We start from the raw sequence: 23,843 nt of genomic DNA, 5'->3' as shown, positions 1-23,843 counted from the left end.
AAATACATGTATTTAAAAGCCAAGGCTTAAGTTCTTGTAAAACAAATGACAACAGTACCTACTGCGTATTAGAGAGATCAAATGAGTTAATGCAAGTAAACAGTGTAGTGTCTGGTACTCAGTAACTGCAATGTAACAGAAGCTGCCACAAGTTAGGAATCTCCCACCTTCCCATATCCCAAACCAGCATCTGGTGATCACTTACCTTTGCAAGAGGGTAAGAGGCCATGGGCAGTGCAAAGTGAGAAGTCAGCTGCACTGGCAGTAGAGGCATAGTGTTAGCACTCCCTACCCAAGTACCAACCCTCCCCTACTTTTATGGGTAAAAAGGCAGAAACTATTTACTAGTAAGAAAGACTAGCTCAGGAATGCCTGGTAGTGAGAAGCAGGCTCTGTGCCTCTTAATTACCTACACTTACCCAGAATAGAGACAAGGCTGTCCACCCTGTCCTTCTTTTTTGAATTCAAAACCTTCAAGGGAGATCTCAATACCAGCCACTCAATCAACATAGGTTCCAGACACACATGTTTTTTAAATTATGTTTATTTAGCATATGTACACATAAAAGAGAAATTGCCCTCTGAACCCACCCAGCAGAAAACATGCACAAACCCAAGGTATATGTGGAGGGGAGGGGCCCCGGCCCCAAGTTAGCAGCTGGGACGATGCAATCCTGTGAGTTGCAAGCCCCAGTCAGGAGAGAGCTGGACTGAAGTGTCCAGCAGGCTGGAGTCCCCTGCCGCTGGCCCTAAAATAAGCGTGCGCCATAGCCAAAGGTCTGTTTAATGCCCTCAAAGTAGTACCGCTGCCAGCCCTGTCGCGTCCGCTCTTCCTCAGGAGCAGGGATGCCTCGACCTTCCATGCACAGCTCAGTCTCTCCGTTCTTGTCGACGAAGGTCAAGGTGATGGTGGCAAAGTGTCCTGGGAAAGGCAGAGGGGACGGAGGTTTCATATCTAGGGTTTCCATCTGAGTTTAAGACTGGGGCAACCTGGTTGGTCGTGGTGGCTCACACCTGTAATCCCAGCACTTTGGCAGGCTGAGGTGGGCGGATCACCAGAGGTCAGGAGTTCCAGACCAGCCTGGCTAACATGGTGAAACTCAATCTCTACTAAAATTACGTGGGCATGGTGGCATGCACCTGTAATCCCAGCACTTTGGGAGGCTGAGGCAGGAGGATCACTTGAGCCCAGGAGTTCGAGACTAGCCTGGACAACGTAGTAGGACCCCATCTCTACAAAAAAAGTAAAAAAGTAAAAAAAAAAAAAAAAAAAAAAAAAGCTGGCATGGTGGCACACGTAGTCTCAGCTACTTGGGAAGCTGAAGCAGGAGGATCGTTTGGGTCTGGGAGGTTAAGGCTGCAGTTTGCTGTGATTATGCCACTGCACTCTAGCCTGGGTGACAGTGAGACCCTGTTTCCAAAAAAAAAAAAAAAATTACAGCAAAGAGAAAAAGTTCTGGGGGTAATGGCAATAAATATGTTTACTTACCCTCTGGCCAAGATTTAAACCTCCACTTCATCACAATATGTTTCTCAGGGACCTAAAATAATCAAACAGCTCAGTCTATATTATATACTACAATGTACCCAATCCTAGCTAGGATCAGTCTTCTGCCCTTCATACGGAGTCTACCATCTGTGCAATTATATTACTTGCAAGAGAGTTCAAATCACAGCCTTTTTTTGAAAAACAAAATGTTTGATTAACAAAGAGATTAAAGCCTTACATTTTACCTATAGAGTTGAGAAAAAGAGAAATGTCACTCATCTGACCAGAGGCAACAACCTGAGTCTAGGGCCGGCAGGTACTCACCAGATCAGTAAATTCCCCAGAGACGTTGCCATCTACCATGTGGAACTTTCCACCTCTGTCTGCTTCTAATGTTGCAGGAGCATGGGTAAAGGCCTGCACCAGCTGCAGGGAAAAAAAAAAAAAGAGGCAGAAGATACATGGCTTTCAGTGGGACCCAAGGACAAATGCCAGCTGAAGGCTGCATGCCTCAACTCTCATTTCCACCAGTCTGCCCCACAGGCGGGTCCAGGGTGTCCCTCTATTCTGTTTTAATACCAGCCAGGACTTGACTTCGGGAATTCTTTCTGATCTGATGATGCCATTACTTTGGACCCATTTACTTTTATTTATTTGAAATTGTATATGGTTCAGAAAGATATAAGAATGAGCTTATGAAAGAAAATTCTCAAGTAAATGTTTGAGACTTCTATTATCATTTCTGAGAACATGTCCCAAAATAGATCTATTCCATCTTTTATTTTATTTTATTTTTTTATTTATTGAGACGGAGTCTCACTTTGTTGCCCAGGCTGGAGTGCAGTGACGCGATCTCGGCTCACTGCAACCTCCGCCCGTCCAGGTTTTAAGCAATTCTCTGCTTCAGCCTCTGGAGTAGCTGGGATTACAGGCGCATGCCACCATGCCTGGCTAACTTTTTGTATTTTTTAGTAGAGATGGGGTTTCACCATCTTGGCCAGGCTGGTCTTGAACTCCTGACCTCGTGATCCACCCACCTTGGCCTCCCAAAGTGCTGGGATAACAGGCGTGAGCCACCGCACCCAGCCCTTTTATTTTTTTTGAGATAGGTCTCACTCTGTTGCCCAGGCCGAAGTGCAGTGGCATGATCATGGCTCACTGCAGCCCCGACCTCCTAAGCTTAGGTGATCCTCCCACCTCAGCCTCCTGAGGAGCTGGGACTACAGGCGCATACCACCATACCTGGCTAATTTTTGTATTTTTTGTAGAGACAGGGCTTCACCATGTTGGCCAGGCTGGTCTCAAACTCCTGGGCTCAAGTAATTCACCCGCCTCAGCCCCTCAAAGTGCTGGGATTAGAGATGTGAGCCACTGTGCCTGGCCTACTCCATATATATCAAATCAGTATCATTTTGCTGTGTTCGATTACCCAACAGTGCCGCTTTTACTTTTAAAAAGACTTTACTATTTTTTAAAGTAGGTAATACGAATACATGGTACAAAATTAAAAATAAACAGAAGGTTAAAAATGTTAGGAATCCTCCCATACAAAAGTATTTTAAAACTCTGAAAACTTTAGCTAGTTTGGAAGCAGAGATTCAACTGAAGTCTGTGTTGAAGTGCTAAATTCAATTCATATGAAGACCACAGCTATGCTGCTAAGTCCTTCAAGACAGCAGGCACCAAGTAGAACCAAGTTAGCCATCAAAGGCAGTCTTTGGCATAGCCAGGTCATAACACATCTCTGGAGTCAACTAAGACAACTTTCTGAAGTACAGTATAATTTTGTTTATACACATCTTTTTAAATTTCTAGAAAACCCAGTCCATTTAATTGCTTCTCCAGTTCTTGGTTTTCTAAGGGGGAGAGAACTTATCACAAGAGTATTTTGGGTGCAGGTGCACAGACATACTAACACCCATATACTACATGGTACCTCTTAATTTATGGCTGTATTTACATTTTTGTTTAAAAAATAAGATCTTGAAATTTTGTCCCAGAGTATGTGGGAACTTCCACGTATCCTAACCGCCTTTACTATCAGATAATAAAGCTGAATACAGTCATGTTTCTCAACTCCACACTATAGCAGCAGAATGGCACAAGTCAGCTGTGCAACACAAAGAAGGCAGGAATTCTTCTGTGCTACAGAGTAACCAAGAATGGCCATTCACTTTTCTAGTAAGATTCACTCAGTGGTTTCTACTTATATGACCCAAAACTAGAACAGGCACGGTAGTGTGCACCTGTAGTCCCAGCTACTCAGGAGGCTGAGGAAGGAGGATCGCTTGAGCCCAGAAGTTCAAGGTTAGTCTGGGCAACATAGCAAGACCAGGTCTTTTGTTTTTAAAATAAATAAATATGGCCGAGCACAGTAGTTTGCACCTGTAATCCCAGCACTTTGGGAGGCTGAGGCAGGCAGATCACTTGAGGTCAGGAGTTTCAGACCAGCCCATCTCTACTAAAAAATATGGTGAAACCCCATCTCTACTAAAAAACATAAAAATTAGCTAGGCGTGATGGCGTGTGCCTATAGTACCAGCTGTTAAGGACGCTGAGGCAGGAGAACTGCTTTAACCTGGGAGGCAGAGGTTGCAGTGAGCTGAGATCGTGCCACTGCACTCCAGCCTGGGCAGGTGACAGAGCGAGACTCCGTCTCAAAAAAAAAAAAAGAGAATAGAGGGAGGGAAAAATTCACTTTGATGAAGGCCTCATGGCTCCAGTTGTGAGTTTGTGAGTACCTCTTCTGTACACTGCTGAAGGGATATGCCCCCAACTCAAGTCACCTAGAAGGGCAGATGGCATGAGGCCTGAAGGACAAGACTGACTTACCTCTTGGGTGGTAAACACTCTATAGAGCTCCTCTGGTGACGTCAGGAAGGTTTCCTTAAGAGTGATCTTACAAGTGGGGATTTTGACTCCAACAGGTCTGGCCTGGGTTTTTGAAGGAGCAGGCTTAGCCTGTGAAGGTGGCAGTGAAAATGATCAATACAGAGTAATGATACAACCTCAATCAACGTGGCTTCAGAGACAGTTGTACCATTCATTCTCATAAAAATGTTCACCTCCAAGGGTAATTATTCCAAGGGCTTTGAAGGGAATTTGAGTGTGTAGGTGTTTCAGTCATGAGGGTAATGATTCTGGAAACCTCCTCAATTCCCAGTAAAAATAACCACTCTACAAGGAAGACCCTGATAGTCAAATAACAAATCAAATCATTGAGATATTTTTGAAGAGCTCAGTGTAATTCTCAAACAATTTCTATGTTTAAATAGCTGGAAGCGGTTTTCTCCCCACTTCCAGAGTATCCACTTCACTATGCTGACAAAAGAGCAACAGGGCTCTAAAGCAAGTGCTGAGCTTGAACCACAAACTTCCATCTCTAGATAAAGTACTTGCTCACCCTGAAAATTGGGGAGATTGGGTGAAGACACGGATGTAACTCCATTTCTTGATGGGACCTCTAATATCAAAGTATGAAATATCAACACACCAATTAGACTGAAGACTTATATAGGTGAAGTCCATCCTTTGTTCATAACCTCCTGACTGGTGCTAAATGCAATCAAGAGTCAGACTTTTAACTGTCTGATAGCTCCTACTTGCTCTAAGGGTCTGCAATACATGAATTAAAACCAGGTTAAAGATGGGTGAATGAATGCATATTGCAGGCGCTCTGAAAAAGCACCATGAGCAGATCACAAGTTGGTCTGGCTTAGAGGTTAGGGACACAGAGAGCTGATATGTGGAATTAAGAAGGCGGTCTCTCAAGTTCCTTTGCAGACAGTCTCCCACCCCAGGAAAACCATTTACCTTGCGCTCCTCAGTTTTCAGTGCTGGCTGCCCCACTGGGTCTACTGACTCTCCATTCATTGTAGGTAAGATCATGCCCTGGGTGAACTCTGAAAAGATAAAATTCCAGCTCATGGAAGTTACTTCTTAGTAGCTGAGATCTGGAGTTTCATTACAGCTTGACAAACACAGCCATCCTACCACAGAATGAGGTTATGACCAGAAAAGGAAGAGGCTATTTTTACATCTTTACTTTTGGCCTATGCCAGACTGGTATCTGGGTATATGCTATAGAATATAGTATGTTCACTGGGATTATCATTTTTTTTTTTTTTTTTGAGACGGAGTCTTGCTCTGTTGCCAGGCTGGAGTGCAGCCTGCACTCCAACTCACTGCAACCTCTGACTCCCTGGTTCAAGCTATTCTCCTGCCTCAGCCTCCTGAGTAGCTCGGATTATAGGCACGCACCACCATGCCCAGCTAATTTTTGTATTTTTAGTAGAGACGGGGTTTCATCATGTTGGCCAGGATGGTCTCGATCTCCTGACCTTGTGATCTACTAGCCTCGGCCTCCCAAAGTGCTGGGATTACAGGTGTGAGCCACTGCACCTGGCCACTGGGATTATTTTTAAAAGCTTATCCTCCTGACTCAACTGGAAACATTATAACATATTAAGTGCATGTGAGGTCTACTATGGAAGGATGGCGTGAACGCCGTGGCACTTTGATGACTTCAAGAGTGGGTAATCTACCCAGCACCTATGGATGCATGGTTAGTGCCTTTCCTCCACTCTGCCTTACCTCTGCAGAAAAGCCACAACTAGTTATGGCACTGGTCCTCCCCAAAAAGGTATCTATCACCTTCCATCACCTTCTTTGATGGTTATTATACATATTCCAACACCAAGATCAGAATACACTGGCAGAAATGGAATCCCAGGGGAAAGCTGAGCTGACTTCTATTCTAAGCATCTAAATATCCCTGGAGAGTGCATATCAAAGATAGTCCAGACTGTATTCAAGTAATGAGTCCAGAGATGCCAAGTCTTTAGATTAGCGCTGTCCATTAGAAATATAATGTGAGCCTCAAATACAGTTTTTTGTTTTTTTTTGTTTTTTTGAGATGGAGTCTCCCTCTGTCACCCAGGCTGGAGTGCAATGGCGCGTTCTTGGCTCACCGCAACCTTCACCTCCTGGGTTCAAGCAATTCTCCTGCCTCAGCCTCTTGAGTAGCTGGGATTACAGGCATGCACCACCATGCCCGGCTAATTTTGTATTTTTAGTAGAGATGGGGTTTCTCTATTGGTCAGGCTGATCTCGAACTCCCGACCTCAGGTGATCCGCCCACCTCGGCTTCCCAAAGGGCTGGGATTATAGGCGTGAGCCACTGCACCCAGCCCGTAGTGTAATTTATACTCACAGCACATCTCTTGTGTTTTTTGGTCATCCAGGCTGGAGTGCAGTGGCATGATCTCAGCTCAGTGCAACCTCCCTGCCTCCTGGGCTCAAGCCACTCTCCCACCTCAGCCTCCCGAGTAGCTGGGATTACAGGCACGGGCCACCGCATCCAGCTAATTTTTGTATTTTTTGTAGAGACAGGGTTTCGCCATGTTGCCCAGGCTGGTCTCAAATTCCTGAGCTCAGGCAATCAGCCCACCTCAGCCTCCAACAGTGCTGGGATTACAAGTGTGAGCCACTGCGCCGGGCCCTCACAGCACATCTCAGTTTGGTCTAGCCACATCTAAAATGCTCAACCATCAATATTAGACAACACAGCTCCAGATCTTTCCCTTACTCTGAGCTTATGGACTGACTTTAAGATGAAATAAGCCCCCTCCCCCCAAATCTTTACCCATTTGCCAAAGAAAGGACTGTCCAGGCCCTTAATCAGAGTCTAACAGGTGGAAACTACCTCCTTAAGGCATACAGAACTACTCAAGGGATACCTGTTTTGAGGGTGCTGATGTAAATTCCCATTGCTTCTCTTAGAAGTTTCACCCCTTCTTCCTTCATTAAGGCCACGAGATTTGTGTCAGGCTCATCTTTGGCAAGGCTCACACTAATCTGGGTGAAAGATGAGAAGTAGGTGGTAAATAACTTGAGGGGCACCCTCATTATGGAATGTGGGGGCTGAGCAATCAGGTAACTGCTGACATTTCCAAAGGAAATGCATGAGTACTGTGGTATTCGTACAATCCCCATTAGTGTTCCTTCTTGAGTCCTCTCTGTCAAGTGGCTAATGTTAGTTAGAACCCATGTCACTAGCTAAAGTGAAGAAATTAAAGAAGTGCAAATTGCTCTAGAAGTTTCCAATGGCACCATATGCCTAGAAAATTATCTGCAGGCTAGGGTTCTGAATGCTTGGACCAAGCCTGGGCTATGAATCCTGAATGACAGGTCACTTTTCTCATCTGAGAATAAGAGGATATAGAGGACTCGGATTAGGAGTTATGAAGCACAAACCTCCACTTCATCCACGCTGTTTTCATCAGACAAATTGGGGATCTCCACATGTCCTTTGTACTGTACTCCTGACTTAGAAGTACCTGTCAAAACCAATGCAATGTCATTAGTCCACTCCTTGGCAGGAAAGGTCTCTGCTCCAGGGTCCTAACTGCTACCTCACTTCTGCTGCTTTTGGATGGCTGAACTGATCCTCTTTATTCTGAGAATGCCACATGCCAGATGCAATCAACACCCGCACCTCCAAAAGAAATGTCTTTCCTCACCAGGTTACTGGAAACCAACTATGTTATTACAATGTGGGACAAAGAGCTATAGATTTGGTACTAGCATGAGTTATACCATGAGAACTTGGGTCAAAAGCCAGTAGTTCTGCTAGAATACTTGTTTTGAAAATATCAATTTATTTCAGTGCAACTGAAATATTAGGGAACAATTTGATTATAATGAGAAGTTCATGTTTGCTTATATGTGACTCCATCCATGAGAAACACTAGGTGAATACGGAAAGCCTCACCCAGCTACAAAGGATACATAAAACACACACATCTCAAACACCTATCTGCCAATGACCTCAGTTTACAGCGTGTGTTGTGAGCCATACCCATCCTCAACTAGTGTAATGTTCCTTCTGATTGTGGATGACTCTCCTTCTACCATTCCATAGTAGTCCTCAAGCTGCAACCCTTCTGATGCCCACTTTTTTCCGCCCCCAAGACAGAGTCTTGCTCTGTCGCTCAGGCTGGAGTGCAGTGGCATGATCTTGGCTCATTGCAACCTCCACCTCCCAGGTTCAAGCAATTCTTCTGCCTCAGCCTCCCAAGTAGCTGGGATTACAGGTGTGTGCCACTACGCACGGCTAATTTTTGTGTTTTTTAGTAGAGATGGGGTTTCACCATGTTGGCCAGGTGTGTCTCCAATTCCTGACCTCGTGATCCACCTGCCTCAATCTCCCAAAGTGCTGAGATTACAGGCGTGAGCCGCCGCGCCTGGCTTTGATGCCCACTTTCACAAATAAACTTCAGGTCTTTTTCATGGTAAAGCACCATATTTATTGTAGTATTCACCTATTTTTTATTTTTTTTGAGATGGAGTCTCACTCTGTTGCCCAGGCTGGAGTGCAACGGTGCGATCCCAGCTCATTGCAACCTCCGCCTCCTGGGTTCAAGTGATTCTCCTGCCTCAGCCTCCTGAGTAGCTGGGACTACAGGCACATGCCACCACGCCCGGCTAATTTTTTGTATTTTTAGTAGAGACGGGGTTTCACTGTGTCAGCCAGGATGGTCTTGATCTCCTGACCTCGTGATCCGCCCACCTTGGCCTCCCAAAGTGCTGGGATTACAGGCGTTAGCCACCACGCCCGGCCTATATTTATCTATTTCTTACCATTTAATGTGCACAAAACTATGCTACCAATTTTTAGTCCCTATATTAAAAAAAAAAAGTGTCGGCCAGACACAGTTCAAGACCAGCCTGGCCAACATGGTGAAACCCGTCTCTAATAAAAATACAAAATTAGCCGGGCGTGGTGGCGGGCACCTGTAATCCTACTTGGGAGGCTGAGGCAGGAGAACTGGTTAAACCCGGGAAGTGGAGGTTGCAGTGAGCCAAGATCGCGCCACTGCACTCCACCCTGGGTGACGAGCAAAACTCTGTCTAAAAAAAAAAAAAGGAGGTCTGAGCAAGATGACACCGAAGATTCCTTCCATACTACTATGCTTCAAGTGTACTTTAAAAACAAATTAACAAAAATCATGGACAGATAGATCTACTTTCACCCTTCTTTATGATATGACTATTCACTTCGGAAATGTTTATCAAAGCACAAATTTCATGCTTTGCCCCATACACAGACAGTAGCTATCTCATACTCCCTTAGCTTTAGTGCCTTTTTACATTCAGGCTCCCGACAGTCAGGACTGTCCAAAACGGTCATACGCATGACCTCAATTTTTTCCTAATGTCATACACAAGGGACATAAAACTAGAAGACAGATAAAACAGCCCCAAATTACTGTCACACACAAGCTTCATTAGCGCAGTGGTTTAATCTGTTAAGATTCACACTGAAGACAGTGCACAAAGATCAAGACCAAAAAAATCCTCTCCTTCCTCCTTTTAAATCACTCACAAGATACATGTAGCTAGTCTGAAGAAATATCATCGTAGAAGGTCCAAAGATGCAGTGGCCCGGCCACTTCATGGATGGGACTTATGAGACCCAGACACAGGAAATCCATTTAGCATCCCACAATGGCAAAGAAATTCCAGGACTCGATACTGCTTTAACATAGGACTCCAAAGCAGCAACATCTGCCTTCTCCCTTCAAGGTCTGTAACTCCTCAAAACTGTTCTCTCCAGCTACTTAACAGGTTAAACAAAACACAGTTAATCTCTCTGACAGCCCAGCTTAGACTTACCTGTCCAGTTTAGTTTGACGCTCCATTCATAAAAGAAGATAAGTTTCCCTTTGCGATTGTTAATGGATGCCTCTCCATCAAGCTTACTCACTTCCGTCACCTCACACTTGCCTTCTTCATTTTGAACCTGCACTGCCAGGAACAGTGTTTTCAGCTTATCCGTGGACCAATTTGAAGCATCTCTCTCCGTCCTGCAAAGCAGAAACAGAGCTATGAACCAGCAGTCAAACGGAGGATACGCTGCTCTATGCAAGAGAATACGAGGTTAAAGGAGGCCTGACAAATAGTTTGAAAAGAACACAAAAACTCCCAGTCCCACTCCAGTATGTCCACAAACATGTCATTCTTTTTTTAGGAAGACAAGGGGTTGCACACTGTCAACAAAGACAGCTGCTGTAGAAAATGGTATAAACTCAGTGGAAAATTATGCTCTCCTTTCTCGGCATGATGGTGCGGGGGAATACTCGATACTTTAACATGGCGCCCCCATTTGACCAAGTGGAAAACTGCACATATTGCTGAGATCAGGAACACAGACTGGACCATGAAAGAATAGTACTTAGCTAAAAGGCCCAGAAAGGATTAAACCAATAACCCTGACCTCACTGGCACAGTGTTCTGACCTATCAGATTCGCACTTGTATTATAAACTTCCTACACATTCACTGCCCCCTAGATGGCCAGAAAAACGTTAAGTCCAGGGCTTCAAAACAAACAACAAAAATTAGGTCAAGTACTCTGCATGTTAAGAAGAGACAATACAAAGTGAGATATGGAAAAGAAACATCACTATCTGCCTTCCTACTTATTAACTATTAGAGAAAACAACAGCAAAAAAGGCTGCAACAAAGTAACGGTACAATACAAACATTATGAACAAAGTTCAGTGGAATTCAAAAATAAGGAAACATTACTTTGGGAAGATTTCATGAAGCAGGGCAGTTATTTTAAGAACGGTCAGGTTATAAAACCACGGCTGCTCGGCAACCTGGAGTTCCAACACACCCGACCTGATAGTTCCGGGTGAGAGGCCGCAGCTATCTGAGCTCTGAGCACCTGCACAACACGTTCTCAATCTCCCGCGGGACCGCTGCAGCGGTCCCCTATGAATGACTTTTAATTTTACCGCAGGCCGCAAAATAGGAATTACAGACCCCTGGCCTTAGGCCTTTCACAGCTATCTCCCAACACAATCAAAGGAGGTTCCAGTCTCAGTGACTCCTCTGGCCACGTGTAGTAAGCACCTCCCTGCTCGGGCTGGATGCAGCAGCCAGGGCGTTATCTCCTAGTCTCTCTGACAACCCTCCTCTGGGGCGCAGCCCTCCAAGTCCATCTCCCTCCCCTCAAACACTGAGAAGGTGACCGCGGAGTGGAGAGGCCTGGGGCTACGGACCCCTGCCACAGGAAGGACCCACCCCCATCTCCGGACAGGGCTACCTCAGCCCCGGCTCTGTCCGGACCGAGGTTCTAGGAACCCTGAAACCCTGGCCCGGCCGCAGGTCTCCCAAGGCCGGCCTGCTTTGCTGGCCCTCACCAGTGCCAGTTGTTGACGTTGGTGGCGTCCGCCCGCTCCTCCACGATCCAGCGTGGGTCTCCCTCACCCCACTTGGCCATCGGCTCTCCTATCGCGGCGCCACCAGCTCCGGAGCAGCCGTAGCCACAGCCTCAGGACCGCTTAGTGCCAGCCGCCCGGCAGCGCCTGGAAACTACTAGAAGCGGCCGCAAGCACCTCCTGGCTTGCTTTTCCCTCCACCCCCTCCCCTCCTTAACTTCCGGCTCCTCCCCACTCCCACCGGTTACTTCCGTCCCAACTCGCCGCACCGTGGGTTCCGCCTGATTTAGAGATCCTTCAGACTCCCTCGGGTTCTCCCCAAAAAGCGTCCCGAAACCCAACTGCTCATACAACCATTCCTCACCCATAGGAAAACAAAGAACACGTCTCATTGCTTCCCTGGACCCTAAATCGCCCTTGCTGAGCCTCATGGGAATTGTAGTCTTGCTACGTGACCCGGGGGATAACCGCGGAAGGTCGCGCGGAAAGGATAGGAAATGACCTAGCACGGTGCTTGGGGTTTCTGGGGGCTGTAGTCAAGAAGCCTTGTGGTTCGTCGGGACAGCGCCTGACAGCAGAGGCAGAAGAAACTACGACTTCCAGCATGCCCTGCGGTCTCGTTATTCGTGTTTTCTCTCCGCCCCACGATTATTCCCTTCCGCCCCCTTCTCTAAGCTGCACAGCCTGAACAGAAGGGCTGGTCCAGCGGCGGCGGAGGCTGGCGCTGTCCTGAGAGGGAGGGCTCTGTGCGGAAGAGGTGAGGGTGTCCCAAGCCCCTTGGGTCGCGTATTTGGCAGAGTCCAGCCTCTCCGCATCTTAATCTTTTCCCCTCTTCTAGGAGGCATCCCTACACCCTACGACTACAGGCCTTATTCTCTTCTTTCAGTCAGGGCGACCCTTGGGCGCTGGAGTACGCTTGGGATTGGGGCTGCGAGTGAGCACCAGCGATTGGTTCGGAAGCGGACATTTGGTTCAGAACGAGCATTTAACTCTGCCAGGGATCCGCTGGGCTCTGACGACTGCGGTAGATCCATGGCTTCCTGGACGTTCACCCGTAGAGTCATCCTAGCTTAACTCTTGTTTCCTGGTCTCAGTTCACAAGCCTCACCTGTATCTTCCTGGCTCGGAAGATAATTGAAACCAAGTCTGACTTCTCAGTAGCTGGTTTTTGGAGTTTTCTGAGGCAGGGAGCATGTTGTGGTTTTCTTGCTGATTCTTCTGTTTTCCTTTGTAAAGTTCCTGTTCTCCCCTGAGGTCTCTCACCCTGCCTTGTTGGCTGTCAGTAAACAAGAGACGATAAAGACAAACCTCTGAAGTATTTTAAATCATGTTGAAGCACCTGTCACTCTTAAGAGTGACAATCGTACCTGATTACTTTATAACTCTAGAGCCACTAGATCATTATCTATACTTGCCAAGTAAACCTAGCTTCTCATTTGGCGTTATAAATACAAATTGATGGCAGTTGTTTACTGCCATTGCATGGTTAAAAAGATTCCAGAAATCCTCTGGCAGATTATTGTGTTTGTTAGACACATTCTATGTCTATCTGTAGATAACTACTATAGTGAAGGAATGATCTCTAGTTTTCTGGAAAGTGAAAAATAGGTAGAAGGACCATGCAAGACACTAGAAATGGTCTAGGAGCCAGAAAGCCTGGATTGTAATTTGAAATAGGAGCACTTAACAAAGTGGCTTTGATACTGAACTCTTTTGTGCCTCACTTTCCCCATGAGTAACATGGAAATGGAATCTCCCAGGCCTACCTTACAAGATTGTTCTGAGGATCAAACGAATGACAGAGTGATTTATGAACTGACATGTGTGCCAGAGACATTTATATGTTCTATACATATCTTCATCATTTGTGGCTACTCAGAATTTTTGTATTTTTTTTAATCTTTAGGATTGCTAAAAAATATTTTCTTTTTTAGCTTTTCCCAAGGTACCAGGATGATGTATTAATAATAAAAGTTACTATTGAGTGTTAATTTTGGGTCAGGCACTAAGCACTTTACATGTATTAACTGGTTTACTCCTCATAACCATTTCTAAGGTAGGTCATCTGTTATGCCCATTTAACAGACGGGAAAACCAAGACAGAAAAATGTCAGTATGATATTCCATATTAAAAGGAAATAACATTTAGTATTTACTTTCTGCTAGACACTTTTATAGATGTTCCCTGCAACCCTGTGAGATAGGATATAATTTTCTCCAAGGCTTAGAAGTAGTCATTTATCCACTTTGCTCAGAATTAAGAGAAACCAGGATTTGAACTCAAGGTTGCCTGACTACAATGTCTGTGTGGGATGATTTCATGGTGTCTGCCAGCATTTTTGGTTTATCTCCCTAAAATTAAATACAGAAAAGGATTTTTAAACAACCCTGTACCAGTAGAAATCAATTAGTGATGTCTGCCATGAGAAGGGACCAGATAGTAGAAAATTCCCACAATACCCTTGCTATCCCTATATCCCCTGAGTTGAAAACAGAGTCAGGAAGTAACAGTAGAGTATCTTTAAGGGCTATCAAAAGCCTCAACAGGACTACCATGACAAGGCTTTTCTCAAGCTTTTATTGATGAAGGTGCTATTAAAAGGAAAAGCAAATGGTTCTTTTAGAACTTGATGCTGTTTAGCCTTTACAGTTATTTTTGGTGCTGTGGGAGTTTTATACCCAGTCCTTGGCTTAAATCATAGTTTTCATTCTAGTCCTGTTGGCATTGATAGTTTAGTTTGTAATTCTGTTTCCTTATTTGGAGATAGGGAGGGTCTCACTGTGTCACCCAGGCTGGAGTGCAGTGGTGTAATCTCAGCTCATAGCAGCCTCGACGTCCCAAGCTCAGGTGATCCTCCCACCTTAGCCTCCCAAGCAGCTGGGATTACGTCACCATGTCCAGCTAGTTTTTTGTTTTGTTTTTTAAATTTTTTTGTAGAGACAGTTTTACAATGTTGCCCAGGCTAGTCTTGAACTTGGGCTCAGGTGATCCTCCCACCTCAGTCTCCCAAAGTGCTGAGATTACAGATATGAGCCACTGTGCCCTGCCTAGTTTGTAATTCTAGGGCAAAACTTGTTTTTGCAGGGCAAAATTGAATTTTATAGTAGTTATAACAGGGACTTGTGGTCTTTTGACTACTTCTTTATATACTTGCTTTTCTTGGCCATCCCCTCATTTCTCAAATTTTGGCCAACAGTTGTTAATAAAATAGTCATAATTTGAAGATTTAGGTGAGATAATTCTGCTTCTTTTAATTGCTTTGCTTTCCGTTCTTTCAGGCATTTAAAAAGCATACATGAGGGTGGAATATTTGTCAGTTTCATTCACTGTAGTATTCCCAGAGCCTAGAACAGTGCCTCAGAGATGGTGCTCAATAAGTATTTGTTGAAAATGTGAATGCAATTTTTGTCTGTTTTGTGCATGTTCTGATTGCTCTTCCTTGTGTATTCAGCAAAGTTTTTTGATAGATTCTTACAGCATTTGCCTGCCTTGCACTGTTGCTTTTAATACATACCTATGCTGAATGCCCTAGCTCTGTTGTAGGGTCCCCACGTCTGACACTTTTTTTTTTTTTTTTGGAGACGGAGTTTCGCTCTTGTTGCCCAGGCTGGAGTGCAGTGGTGCGATCTCTGCTCACCGCAACCTCTGCCTCCTGGGTTCAAGCGATTCTCCTGCCTCAGCCTCCTGAGTAGCTGGGATTACAGGCATGCGCCACCATGCCCGGCTAATTTTGTATTTTTAGTAGAGACGGGGTTTCTCCATGTTGGTCAGGCTGGTCTCGAACTCCTGACCTCAGGTGTTCTGCCTGCCTCGGCCTCCCAAAGTGCTGGGATTAAAGGCCTGAGCCACTGCACCCAGCCTCTGGCACTTTTTTATATACCTTACAACACCTGAGAGAGTGCCCTGGACAAAGCGGATGCTCTTAAGAATAGATGACTACTTATGGGTAATTAGAAGATTAGAAGTATGATTTGATCAGTTGGAGACCCAAGAATCTGGTTTTATATGGCAGGTTCAATATTTGTTTTACCAGATTCTTTTCTGCATCCTTGATTTTTGGCATCAGTTAGTGGTACAGGAAACTAAAGCTTTTGGAACTCTTTAGGGAGAGACCCAGAAAGGGGCAATGTATGTTTTCCTGTCACTGTAGATGAATCGGACAAAGGGTGATGAGGAGGAGTATTGGAACAGCTCCAAGTTCAAGGCTTTTACCTTTGACGATGAAGATGATGAGCTTTCACAGGTAGGTCGGCTGCTGAAGTGTGTACTCTTCTCCACAGTGCCACTCTAAAATTCCTTCCTCTTGCATTCTGGGTAACTAGGCTTTTGACCATGTATGTCTTCATTAGGCTCAGGAAAGAGCCAGAAGGATTGTAAAATCCAGCTCACTGCCTTTCTTACTTTACCTTTTTAAGATGATTTATTCCTACAGGTTTTTTTTTTCTTTTGAAGAACCCCAAGTCTTTTATTTATGTGATATATATATATTTTTTTGAAAGATGAACTGGATTGGAAGATTTATCTTTGTTGTGTCTATTTTGCAGTTGAGGAATCATTTATTTTTAGAGAGGTGAATAAATTCACTCAGGTTTACATAGCAAGTCACTGCCAGGAATATGATGAGAATTCAAAAGTGACTTTGATTCCTCCTAACTCTTTTATCACTGGACTGTAGGTTGGCTAAAAATCAGTTTGTTTTCGTGGCAAATATGTAGTATGCTAGGCTTTCGATTGCACAGGGCGAGTGTTGGCCACCTTCAGGCCCCAATTCCTCAGCCTTCTTGATTGTCAGAAGAGAGGTGGGAAATGATGATTTGCCTGAGCACCCTAGCCTTGTATCCCTCTGCAGTTAAAGGAGTCCAAGCGGGCGGTGAACAGCCTCCGAGACTTCGTGGATGATGATGACGATGATGACCTGGAGCGAGTCAGCTGGAGTGGGGAACCTGTGGGAAGTAAGTAGAAGAGTCCCTAGGCGGGGATAGATGTTGAGGATTCTTATCACTGATGAAGGCTCTACTTGTTTGTTTCTTCAATGCTAGTTAGGAGAGGGACTAGGATAAGACTATTTTCAGATAAGCATACATCTGGAAACTTAACTCCAGGAGAAGATACTTGGGAAATCCAGCAGGAGTTCCCACATGGCTATATAGGTCTGCTCTTCAGGCGTTGACGCTTGGCTGGCTATTTCATTCTCATTTGGGGTGCTTGTTAAAACGACATACTCCTAGGCTTTATCCCAGACATTCTGTTCATTAGGTCTTCTGCGGAGTAGAGGGGGTCTCAAATTTTAATAAACACTGCAGGTGATTCTGATATGTAGCCATATTTGGGAACTACTGACTTGACTCAGTATACTAATAACTGATTGACAGAACGGACTTCCTTACCCACCAAGTCTCACTGCTTAGCTGTATATGATACCACTTAATACTTTTTCAGAGTCCATTTGATTTTTTTTTTTTTTTTTTTTTGAGATGGATTCTTACTCTGTTGCCTAGTCTGGAGTGCAATGGCGCGATCCTGAGTCACTGCAACCTCCGCCTCCCAGGTTCAAGCGATTCTCATGCTTCAGCCTCCCTAGTAGCTGGGATTAAAGGTGCCAACCACCATGCCTGGCTAATTTTTGTATTTTTAGTAGAGATGGAGTTTTACCATGTTGGCCAGGCTGGTCTTGAACTCCTGACCTCAAGTGATCCGCCTGCCTTGGCCTCCCAAATGCTGGGATTATAGTTATGAGCCACCATCCCTGGTCCCCATCTGATTTTTAAGAAATATTTTTAATTGAAAGTTTTTAAAAAATAGGCCATACTATAATGTGACTAAAGATTAAAAAAAAAAAATTAAAGGTCTACAGTGAAAAGTTTCCGTTCCATATTGTTATGTATCTTCTCAGTTTTCAGTTCATGTCCTCCCAAAAAACAACCATTGCTTGGTTCCTGTGTATTCATCTAAAGACTCTTTTTGCATCTGGAAAAGTATATAGAAACATGTATTCTTATCCCATTTTTACACAAGCAGTAGCATACTTCATACCTTGCTCTTTTTATGTGTTAATATAGCTTGGAGATCTTTCCATGTCAGTATATAAAGAGTGTTCTCATTTTCTCTTTCTTTTTTTAAATAGCAGCATAGTATTAAATTGTATGGATTTACCATCATTTTTTAGCCAGCCCACTGTTGAATTTTAGATTTTTCAATCTTTTGCTCTTTATATTTCTATCATTGACTATATTCTGACCATAGATGCATAAATGAAAGAGCAATTCTTAGAGCGGAATTACTCACATAGGATGTTTGCATCTGTATTGGGTAGATATTGCCAAATTGACCTCCACAGGGGTTGTACCAATTCGTACTACCACCAGCAATGGAGGAGGGTTCCAGTTTCCCTATAGCCTCGCAAAACAGGGTATTATCAAGCTTTTGGATCTTTCCCCATCTTATAGGGGACTAGTGGTTTCTCATTATATTTTTAATTTGTAGTACTCTTAGCAAAGCTGGGGGCAGGTGGTGTGTGCCTCTGGAGGGTAGTGGCGATGGATGGCTTGAGGCCAGGAGTGAGACATGACTGTGAGATATGATTGTGAATAGCCACTGTACTCCAGAGCTCCGGCAATGTAGTGAGACCCTGTCTCTAAAAAAAAGAAAAAAAAGAGAAAAAAGAGTAAGGTTGAGCATCTTTTCATATATTTAAGAGCCATTTGAATTTTCTGTGATCCACTTATTCATGTCCTTGGTCCATTTTTCTGCTGATTAGTCTATTTGATTCTATCTTTTCTCCCTGCCCCAAGTTGGCCAAGGGACCAGGGCTTCTGGTGAAAAGCTTTTAGAGTTTGTTGAATGTTGGATGTCAAGGCTTTATTGTGGATGAGAATTGCTGATGTAGTTCTTACTATCTCGCAGGTATCTCATGGTCCATCAGAGAGACTGCTGGTAATAGCGGCTCAACCCACGAGGGGCGTGAACAGTTAAAGAGCCGAAACAGCTTCTCCTCCTATGCACAACTACCCAAGCCTACTTCTACCTACTCCCTGAGCAGCTTTTTTAGAGGTAAAGAGAGATGCTTAAATGGATAGGGAAGTCCTTCTCTTTTTTCAGAAAAATCTTAGGCCATAATTTTCATTTACTTTGTAAGAAAAAGATTATTGAAGGGTAAAGCATTCTCATTGGAGGTGGCAGCTGGGTGTTAGGAGCGAGATAAATGAGAGAAATTCAGAGGAGTTGGACTGGTTTTCTATAGCATGATGAATGAAATTGACATTAACCCTGTGACTGGTACTGAAAAAATTTGCCTAGATCAAAATTCCTCCCTACTCCTTGCGCATTGCTGTTGGAAAACCTTGTTGGTGGGAATGCCAAATGGTGCAGCCACCGTGGAAGACAGTATGGTGGTTTTTTAAAAAAAATTAAACAGTAAACATATAACTGGCTAGGCGTGGTGGCTCACGCCTGTAATCCCAGCACTTTTGGGAGGCTGAGGCAGGTGGATCACCTGAGGTCAAGAGTTCTAGACCAGCCTACCAATATGGTGAAACCCTGTCTCTACTAAAAATACAAAAATTAGCCGGGCATGATGGGGGCTTCTGTAATCCCAGCTGCTCAGGAGGCTGAGGGAGGCAGATTGCTAGAACCTGGGAGGCAGAGGTTGTAGTGAACTGAGATTGCACTACTATAGTCTAGCCTGGGTGACAGAGCAAAACTCCATCTCAATAAATAAATAAATAACATATGATCTAGCAATTTTACTTCTGGGTATATATCAAAAAGAATGGAAAGCAGGTACTTGAACAGATATTTGTACCTCCATGTTGATAGTAGCATTATTCACAATAGCCAAAAGATGGAAACAACCCAAATGTCCACTGATGGATGAATGGATAAACAAAATGTGCCATATACATGCAGTGGAATGTTACTCAGCATTAAAGAAGAACGACATTCCCATACATGCTGCCACATGGATGATCCTTGAGGATGTGATGCTAAATAAAATAAGGCACAAAGGGACAAATATTGTATGACTCCATTTACGTATGACCTAGAATAGTCAGATTCATAGAGACAGAAAGTAGAATGGTGGTTACCAAGAGCTGGGGCGGAGGGAATGGAGAGTTATTGTTTAAAGGGTATAGAGTTGGTTAAAGGGTAGAGAGTCTCAGTTTGGGATGATGAAAAAGTTCTGGAGATGGATAGTGGTGATGGTTGTACAACAGTGTGAATGTACTTAATGCTACTGACTTATACACTTAAAAATGGTTAAAATGGTAAATTTTGTTATGTATATTTTACCATAATTAAAAAAAATTTTCTCCCTGCTCCATTTTTTAATGGCACTTCAGATTTCTACAGATGAATAAAACCTTTTTTAAGCCTTAAGTTCCTATATTGCATTATAGAGTTGGTTACACATTGTGTCTTTAACCAAGCCTGGATGGCTCTGATTGAAACTGTTGACCTTTTCCCTCTTGTGTTCTTTACCTTTAGGTAGAACTAGACCTGGAAGTTTCCAGTCCCTTTCTGATGGTAGGCATTGAACCCTCTTTTAATTGCTGTGGGAAATGTTACTGATCTGGTACAGTCTGGGGAGTTATGGGGACAGGTAGTAATTAGATGACAAGATGAACTTTCTTCTGCATCTACTGTCATTATTAGAGGAATTTTCTGATACTGACTAAGGAGGTAGAAATCATTCTAGCTACAGGGGCAAAGGTGACTTCTAGGGATGCTGTCTTTGGGGAAGAACGGAGATCTGCTTTTGGCCATAAAGTTAACATTGGGAGCCCACAAGTCAAAAGAATGTGAGAAGGAAGAAGTAGAGGGAAGGAATGACAAGCAGGATTCATGGTGCCCTTCTGAACCAGCTGCTTATTCTTTTTCAGCTCTGTCAGACACACCTGCCAAAAGCTATGCTCCAGAGCTGGGGAGACCCAAAGGGGAGTATAGGGTGAGTTACAGCATACACTGGTGTGACACTTTCCACAGTATAAAGTACCTTGACATATGTTACCTGGCTTGATTTTCCCAACTATTTGAGTAGATATTTTTTTAACCCTGTTTTATAGATAAGAAAACTGGGTTTCTAAACATGAGGGCTTACCTGGGGTCTCAGAGCTAGGAAAGGGTGCAACTTAGACTTATAATCTCTATATTCTGACTCAGTTCTGCCATACTTTGCTTACTCATTATGCTACCACTTGAAGGCTGTACTTTGAAACCCAGTGATCATCACTGCAGTCTGGAAGCTTGGTAGAGCTCATATTCCCATGAAGCAAATAAAGCAAATTGATTCATAAGGAAGAAACCATATCCTAAGGTCGGAAAAGGAACATGTCTCCAACATCTCTCTCTTTCCTTCTGTTGGCCAAAGGCATTAATTGTTAGAATCCTAAAACGTGATTCTAATTCATCTAGAGGTTGCAGTCCTGAACTGGTAGGCATGGGGATACTGGCTTTGTCAATTGGCTCCTCCCTCTTTGATCCATCTCCTCCTATCTATATTGCCCCTGCTCTAGCTCCTTCAGAAACTCAAAACAAAACCGTCCCATTTCTTCATTTTTTTCACATCCATTCCCTCCCACAAAGTATTTCCCCCTTAGACACTAAGACTGAGTTTGAGTTGAGGAGTGGGTACGCTGATAAATTTGATTCCTTAACTTCCTGGGATTCACGTATTGCTAATATTCCAGGATTACAGCAATGACTGGAGCCCCAGTGATACAGCGCGACGTCTCCGGAAGGGCAAGGTAAGGACAGAGAATTTTTGTGAGGTTCTTTGGGAAGCTGGGCAGCTTGTTCACACAGGGAAGATTTCTTTACCTCTCTTCAGTTCTCATTTGTTCAATGAATTTCAGGGGGAAAATAAATCCACTAAGGTTGAAAGTCAGTGGCAAAATTTCTGATTCTCCATTACTGTTGCTTTGATGGGGTAGTGGGGAAAGAGTGATGGATGAGAGGGAAAAGTACATTTAAGAGTGAGAGGCCAGGGCCAGGGGCGGTGGCTCACACCTGTAATCCCAGCACTTTGGGAGGCTGAGGCGGGTGGATCACGAGGTCAAGAGATCAAGACCATCCTGGCCAACATGGTGAAACCCCATCTGTACTAAAAATATAAAAAATTAGCCAGGCGTGGTGGCAGGCACCTGTAGTCCCAGCTACTCGGGAGGCTGAGGCAGGAGAATCACTTGAACCCAGGAGGTGGAGGTTGCAGTGAGCTGAGATTGCACCACTGCATTTCAGCCTGGTGAGTGAGACCCTGTCTCAAAAAAAAAAAAAAAAAAAAGACAAGCCGCCGGGCATGGTGGCTCACGCCTGTAATCCCAGCACTTTGGGAGGCCAAGGCAGGCAGATCACCTGAGGTCAGGAGTTCTAGACCAGCCTGGCCAACATGGTGAAACCCCATCTCTACTAAAAATACAAAAAATTAGGCGGGCGTGGTGGCGTGCACCTGTAATCCCAGCTACTCGGGAGGCTGAGGCAGGAGAATCACTTGAATCTGGGAAGTGGAGGTTGTAGTGAGCTGAGATCGTGCCACTGCACTCCAGCCTGGGCAAGAGTGAAACTCCGCCCCCCTGCCCAAAAAAAGAAAGTGAGAACAATCTTTTATGTTAGATCTGTGATTCATTGAGTTCATTTTTGCATATGGTGTGATGTAAGGGTTTGAGTTTAATTGTTTTCCCCATGTAGATCTCCATTTGTTCCAGCACTATTTGTTGAAAAAACTGTCCTTTCCCCATTGAATTATCCTGCTGATGCTTTTGTTGAAAATCGGGCCAGTCACAGTGGCTCATGCCTGTAATCCCAGAACTTGGGGAGGCCAAGGTGGGAGGATCTGTCGAGCCCAGGAGTTCAAGACTAGGCTGGGCAACATAGTGAGACCGTGTCTCTACAAATGATAAAAAAAAAAAATTAGCCAGGTGTGCGGCCGGGCGCGGTGGTTCATGCCTGTAATCCCAGCACTTTGGAAGGCCAAGACAGGCAGATCACCTGAGGTTGGGAGTTTAAGACCAGCCTGACCAACATGGAGAAACCCCGTCTCTACTAAAAATACAAAATTAGCTGGGCGTGGTGGCACATGCCTGTAATCCCAGCTTCTCAGGAGGCTGAGGCAAGAGAATCGTTTGAACCTGGTGGCTGAGATTGCGCAATTGCACTCCAGCCTGGGCAACAAGAGCGAAACTCCATCTTAAAAAAAAAAAAAAAGCCAGATGTGGCTAATTTATAATATAAATGTATATTATAATTTATAATTATAAATATATAAATGTAACTTATAATCTTATAGCAGGATATGTTTTTAGTCACAGTTGCTTGAGAGGCTGAGATGGAAGGATTGCTTGAGCCCTGAAGGTCGAGGCTGCAATGAGCCGAGATTGTGCCACTCCATTCCAGCTTAGGCAACAGAGCAAGACCCTGTCTCAAGAAGAAAAAAATAAGAAGAAAATTAATGATCATATATATGTAGGCCTATTTCTGGACTCTTTATTCTAGTTCATTGGATTATTTATCCTTAAGCTAATACTACAGTCTTGATTATTATATAAATGTTGAAATCAAGATACTTCAACTTTGTTGAAGCTTTCAACCTTCAATGTTGTTCTTCTCTTCCAAAATTGTTTTGGCTGTTCTAGATCCTTTATACTTCCATATCGATTTTAGTATCAGCTTGGCAGTGTCTACAAAAGAGTTGTTGAGATTTTTATTGGGATTGCCTTGAATGTACAGATCAATTTTGGTAGAATTGGCAATGATCATAATAATTAATGGATCAAAATGGATCATAATGCCAGGCGTGGTGGCTTGTGCCTATAATCCTAGCTACTCAGGAGGCTGAGGCAGGAAGATCAATTGAGCCCTGGAGGCTGAGGCTGCAGTGAGCTGTGATTGCATCACTGCACTCCAACCTGGGCGAGAGAGCGAGACCCTCTCTCTAAAAAAAAAAGCAGATAAAATGGATTATACTTCACAGGTTCTAAGGATTGGGAATGAAAAAATAAATAAATAAAATGGATCATAGACCTAAATGTAAATTAAGTGTTAAAGCTATAAAACTTCTAGAAGAAAATATAGACGAAAATCTTTATGATCTTGACTTAGGCAAAGATTTATTACCTAGGACACAAAAAGCA

The 23,843-nt window shown here is 44.0% G+C and overlaps 3 protein-coding genes across 18 annotated transcripts in view; 1 reads left to right on the top strand and 2 right to left on the bottom strand.

Annotated features, from left to right (window-relative positions):
- Positions 1-526: 526 nt before the first annotated feature.
- AHSA1 (activator of HSP90 ATPase activity 1) lies at positions 527-12,081 on the bottom strand. Of its 2 annotated transcripts, none has more exons than XM_063793815.1 (9): positions 11,987-12,081; positions 10,166-10,356; positions 7,745-7,827; positions 7,228-7,345; positions 5,303-5,391; positions 4,322-4,450; positions 1,814-1,915; positions 1,490-1,541; positions 527-922 (listed from the first exon to the last, which is right to left on the bottom strand). In XM_063793815.1, the coding sequence occupies exons 4-9, from the start codon at positions 7,292-7,294 to the stop codon at positions 750-752; spliced, it is 612 nt and encodes a 203-aa protein (XP_063649885.1). In that variant the 5' UTR covers positions 7,295-7,345; positions 7,745-7,827; positions 10,166-10,356; positions 11,987-12,081; the 3' UTR covers positions 527-749. The 2 variants fall into 2 exon arrangements, with proteins under 2 accessions (XP_063649885.1, XP_001165345.3); XM_001165345.8 differs by lacking the exon at positions 11,987-12,081 and adding an exon at positions 11,700-11,840.
- A 6-nt stretch (positions 12,082-12,087) lies between these two features.
- Positions 12,088-23,843, top strand: part of VIPAS39 (VPS33B interacting protein, apical-basolateral polarity regulator, spe-39 homolog) — a 31,230-nt gene continuing 19,474 nt past the window's right edge. For 5 of the 15 annotated variants that reach the window (XM_054666181.2, XM_063793807.1, XM_054666180.2 and 2 more), the window contains exons 1-7: positions 12,361-12,474; positions 15,869-15,961; positions 16,568-16,670; positions 18,622-18,768; positions 20,203-20,241; positions 20,598-20,662; positions 21,405-21,461. In XM_054666181.2, coding sequence (XP_054522156.1) covers positions 15,869-15,961; positions 16,568-16,670; positions 18,622-18,768; positions 20,203-20,241; positions 20,598-20,662; positions 21,405-21,461 — 504 coding nt within the window. In that variant the 5' untranslated portion in view covers positions 12,361-12,474. Of the gene's footprint in view, positions 12,475-12,603; positions 12,742-15,868; positions 15,962-16,567; positions 16,671-18,621; positions 18,769-20,202; positions 20,242-20,597; positions 20,663-21,404; positions 21,462-23,843 lie in introns of all 15 variants that reach the window. The other 10 variants (XM_054666182.2, XM_003314430.6, XM_063793808.1 and 7 more) reach the window with 6 other exon arrangements.
- The window catches only part of SAMD15 (sterile alpha motif domain containing 15), a 72,035-nt gene continuing 71,252 nt past the window's right edge, over positions 23,061-23,843 (bottom strand). The window contains exon 4 of the mRNA XM_016925808.3: positions 23,061-23,127. The gene's annotated coding sequence lies outside the window, so the exon portion shown is untranslated. The remainder of the gene's footprint in view (positions 23,128-23,843) is intronic.

The sequence above is a fragment of the Pan troglodytes genome, chromosome 15, assembly GCF_028858775.2.
Source record: "Pan troglodytes isolate AG18354 chromosome 15, NHGRI_mPanTro3-v2.0_pri, whole genome shotgun sequence".
NCBI classification, from domain to species: Eukaryota; Metazoa; Chordata; class Mammalia; order Primates; family Hominidae; genus Pan; species Pan troglodytes.
Note: the sequence above shows the minus strand (reverse complement) of the source record. Positions and strands in the feature narration are given on the sequence as shown.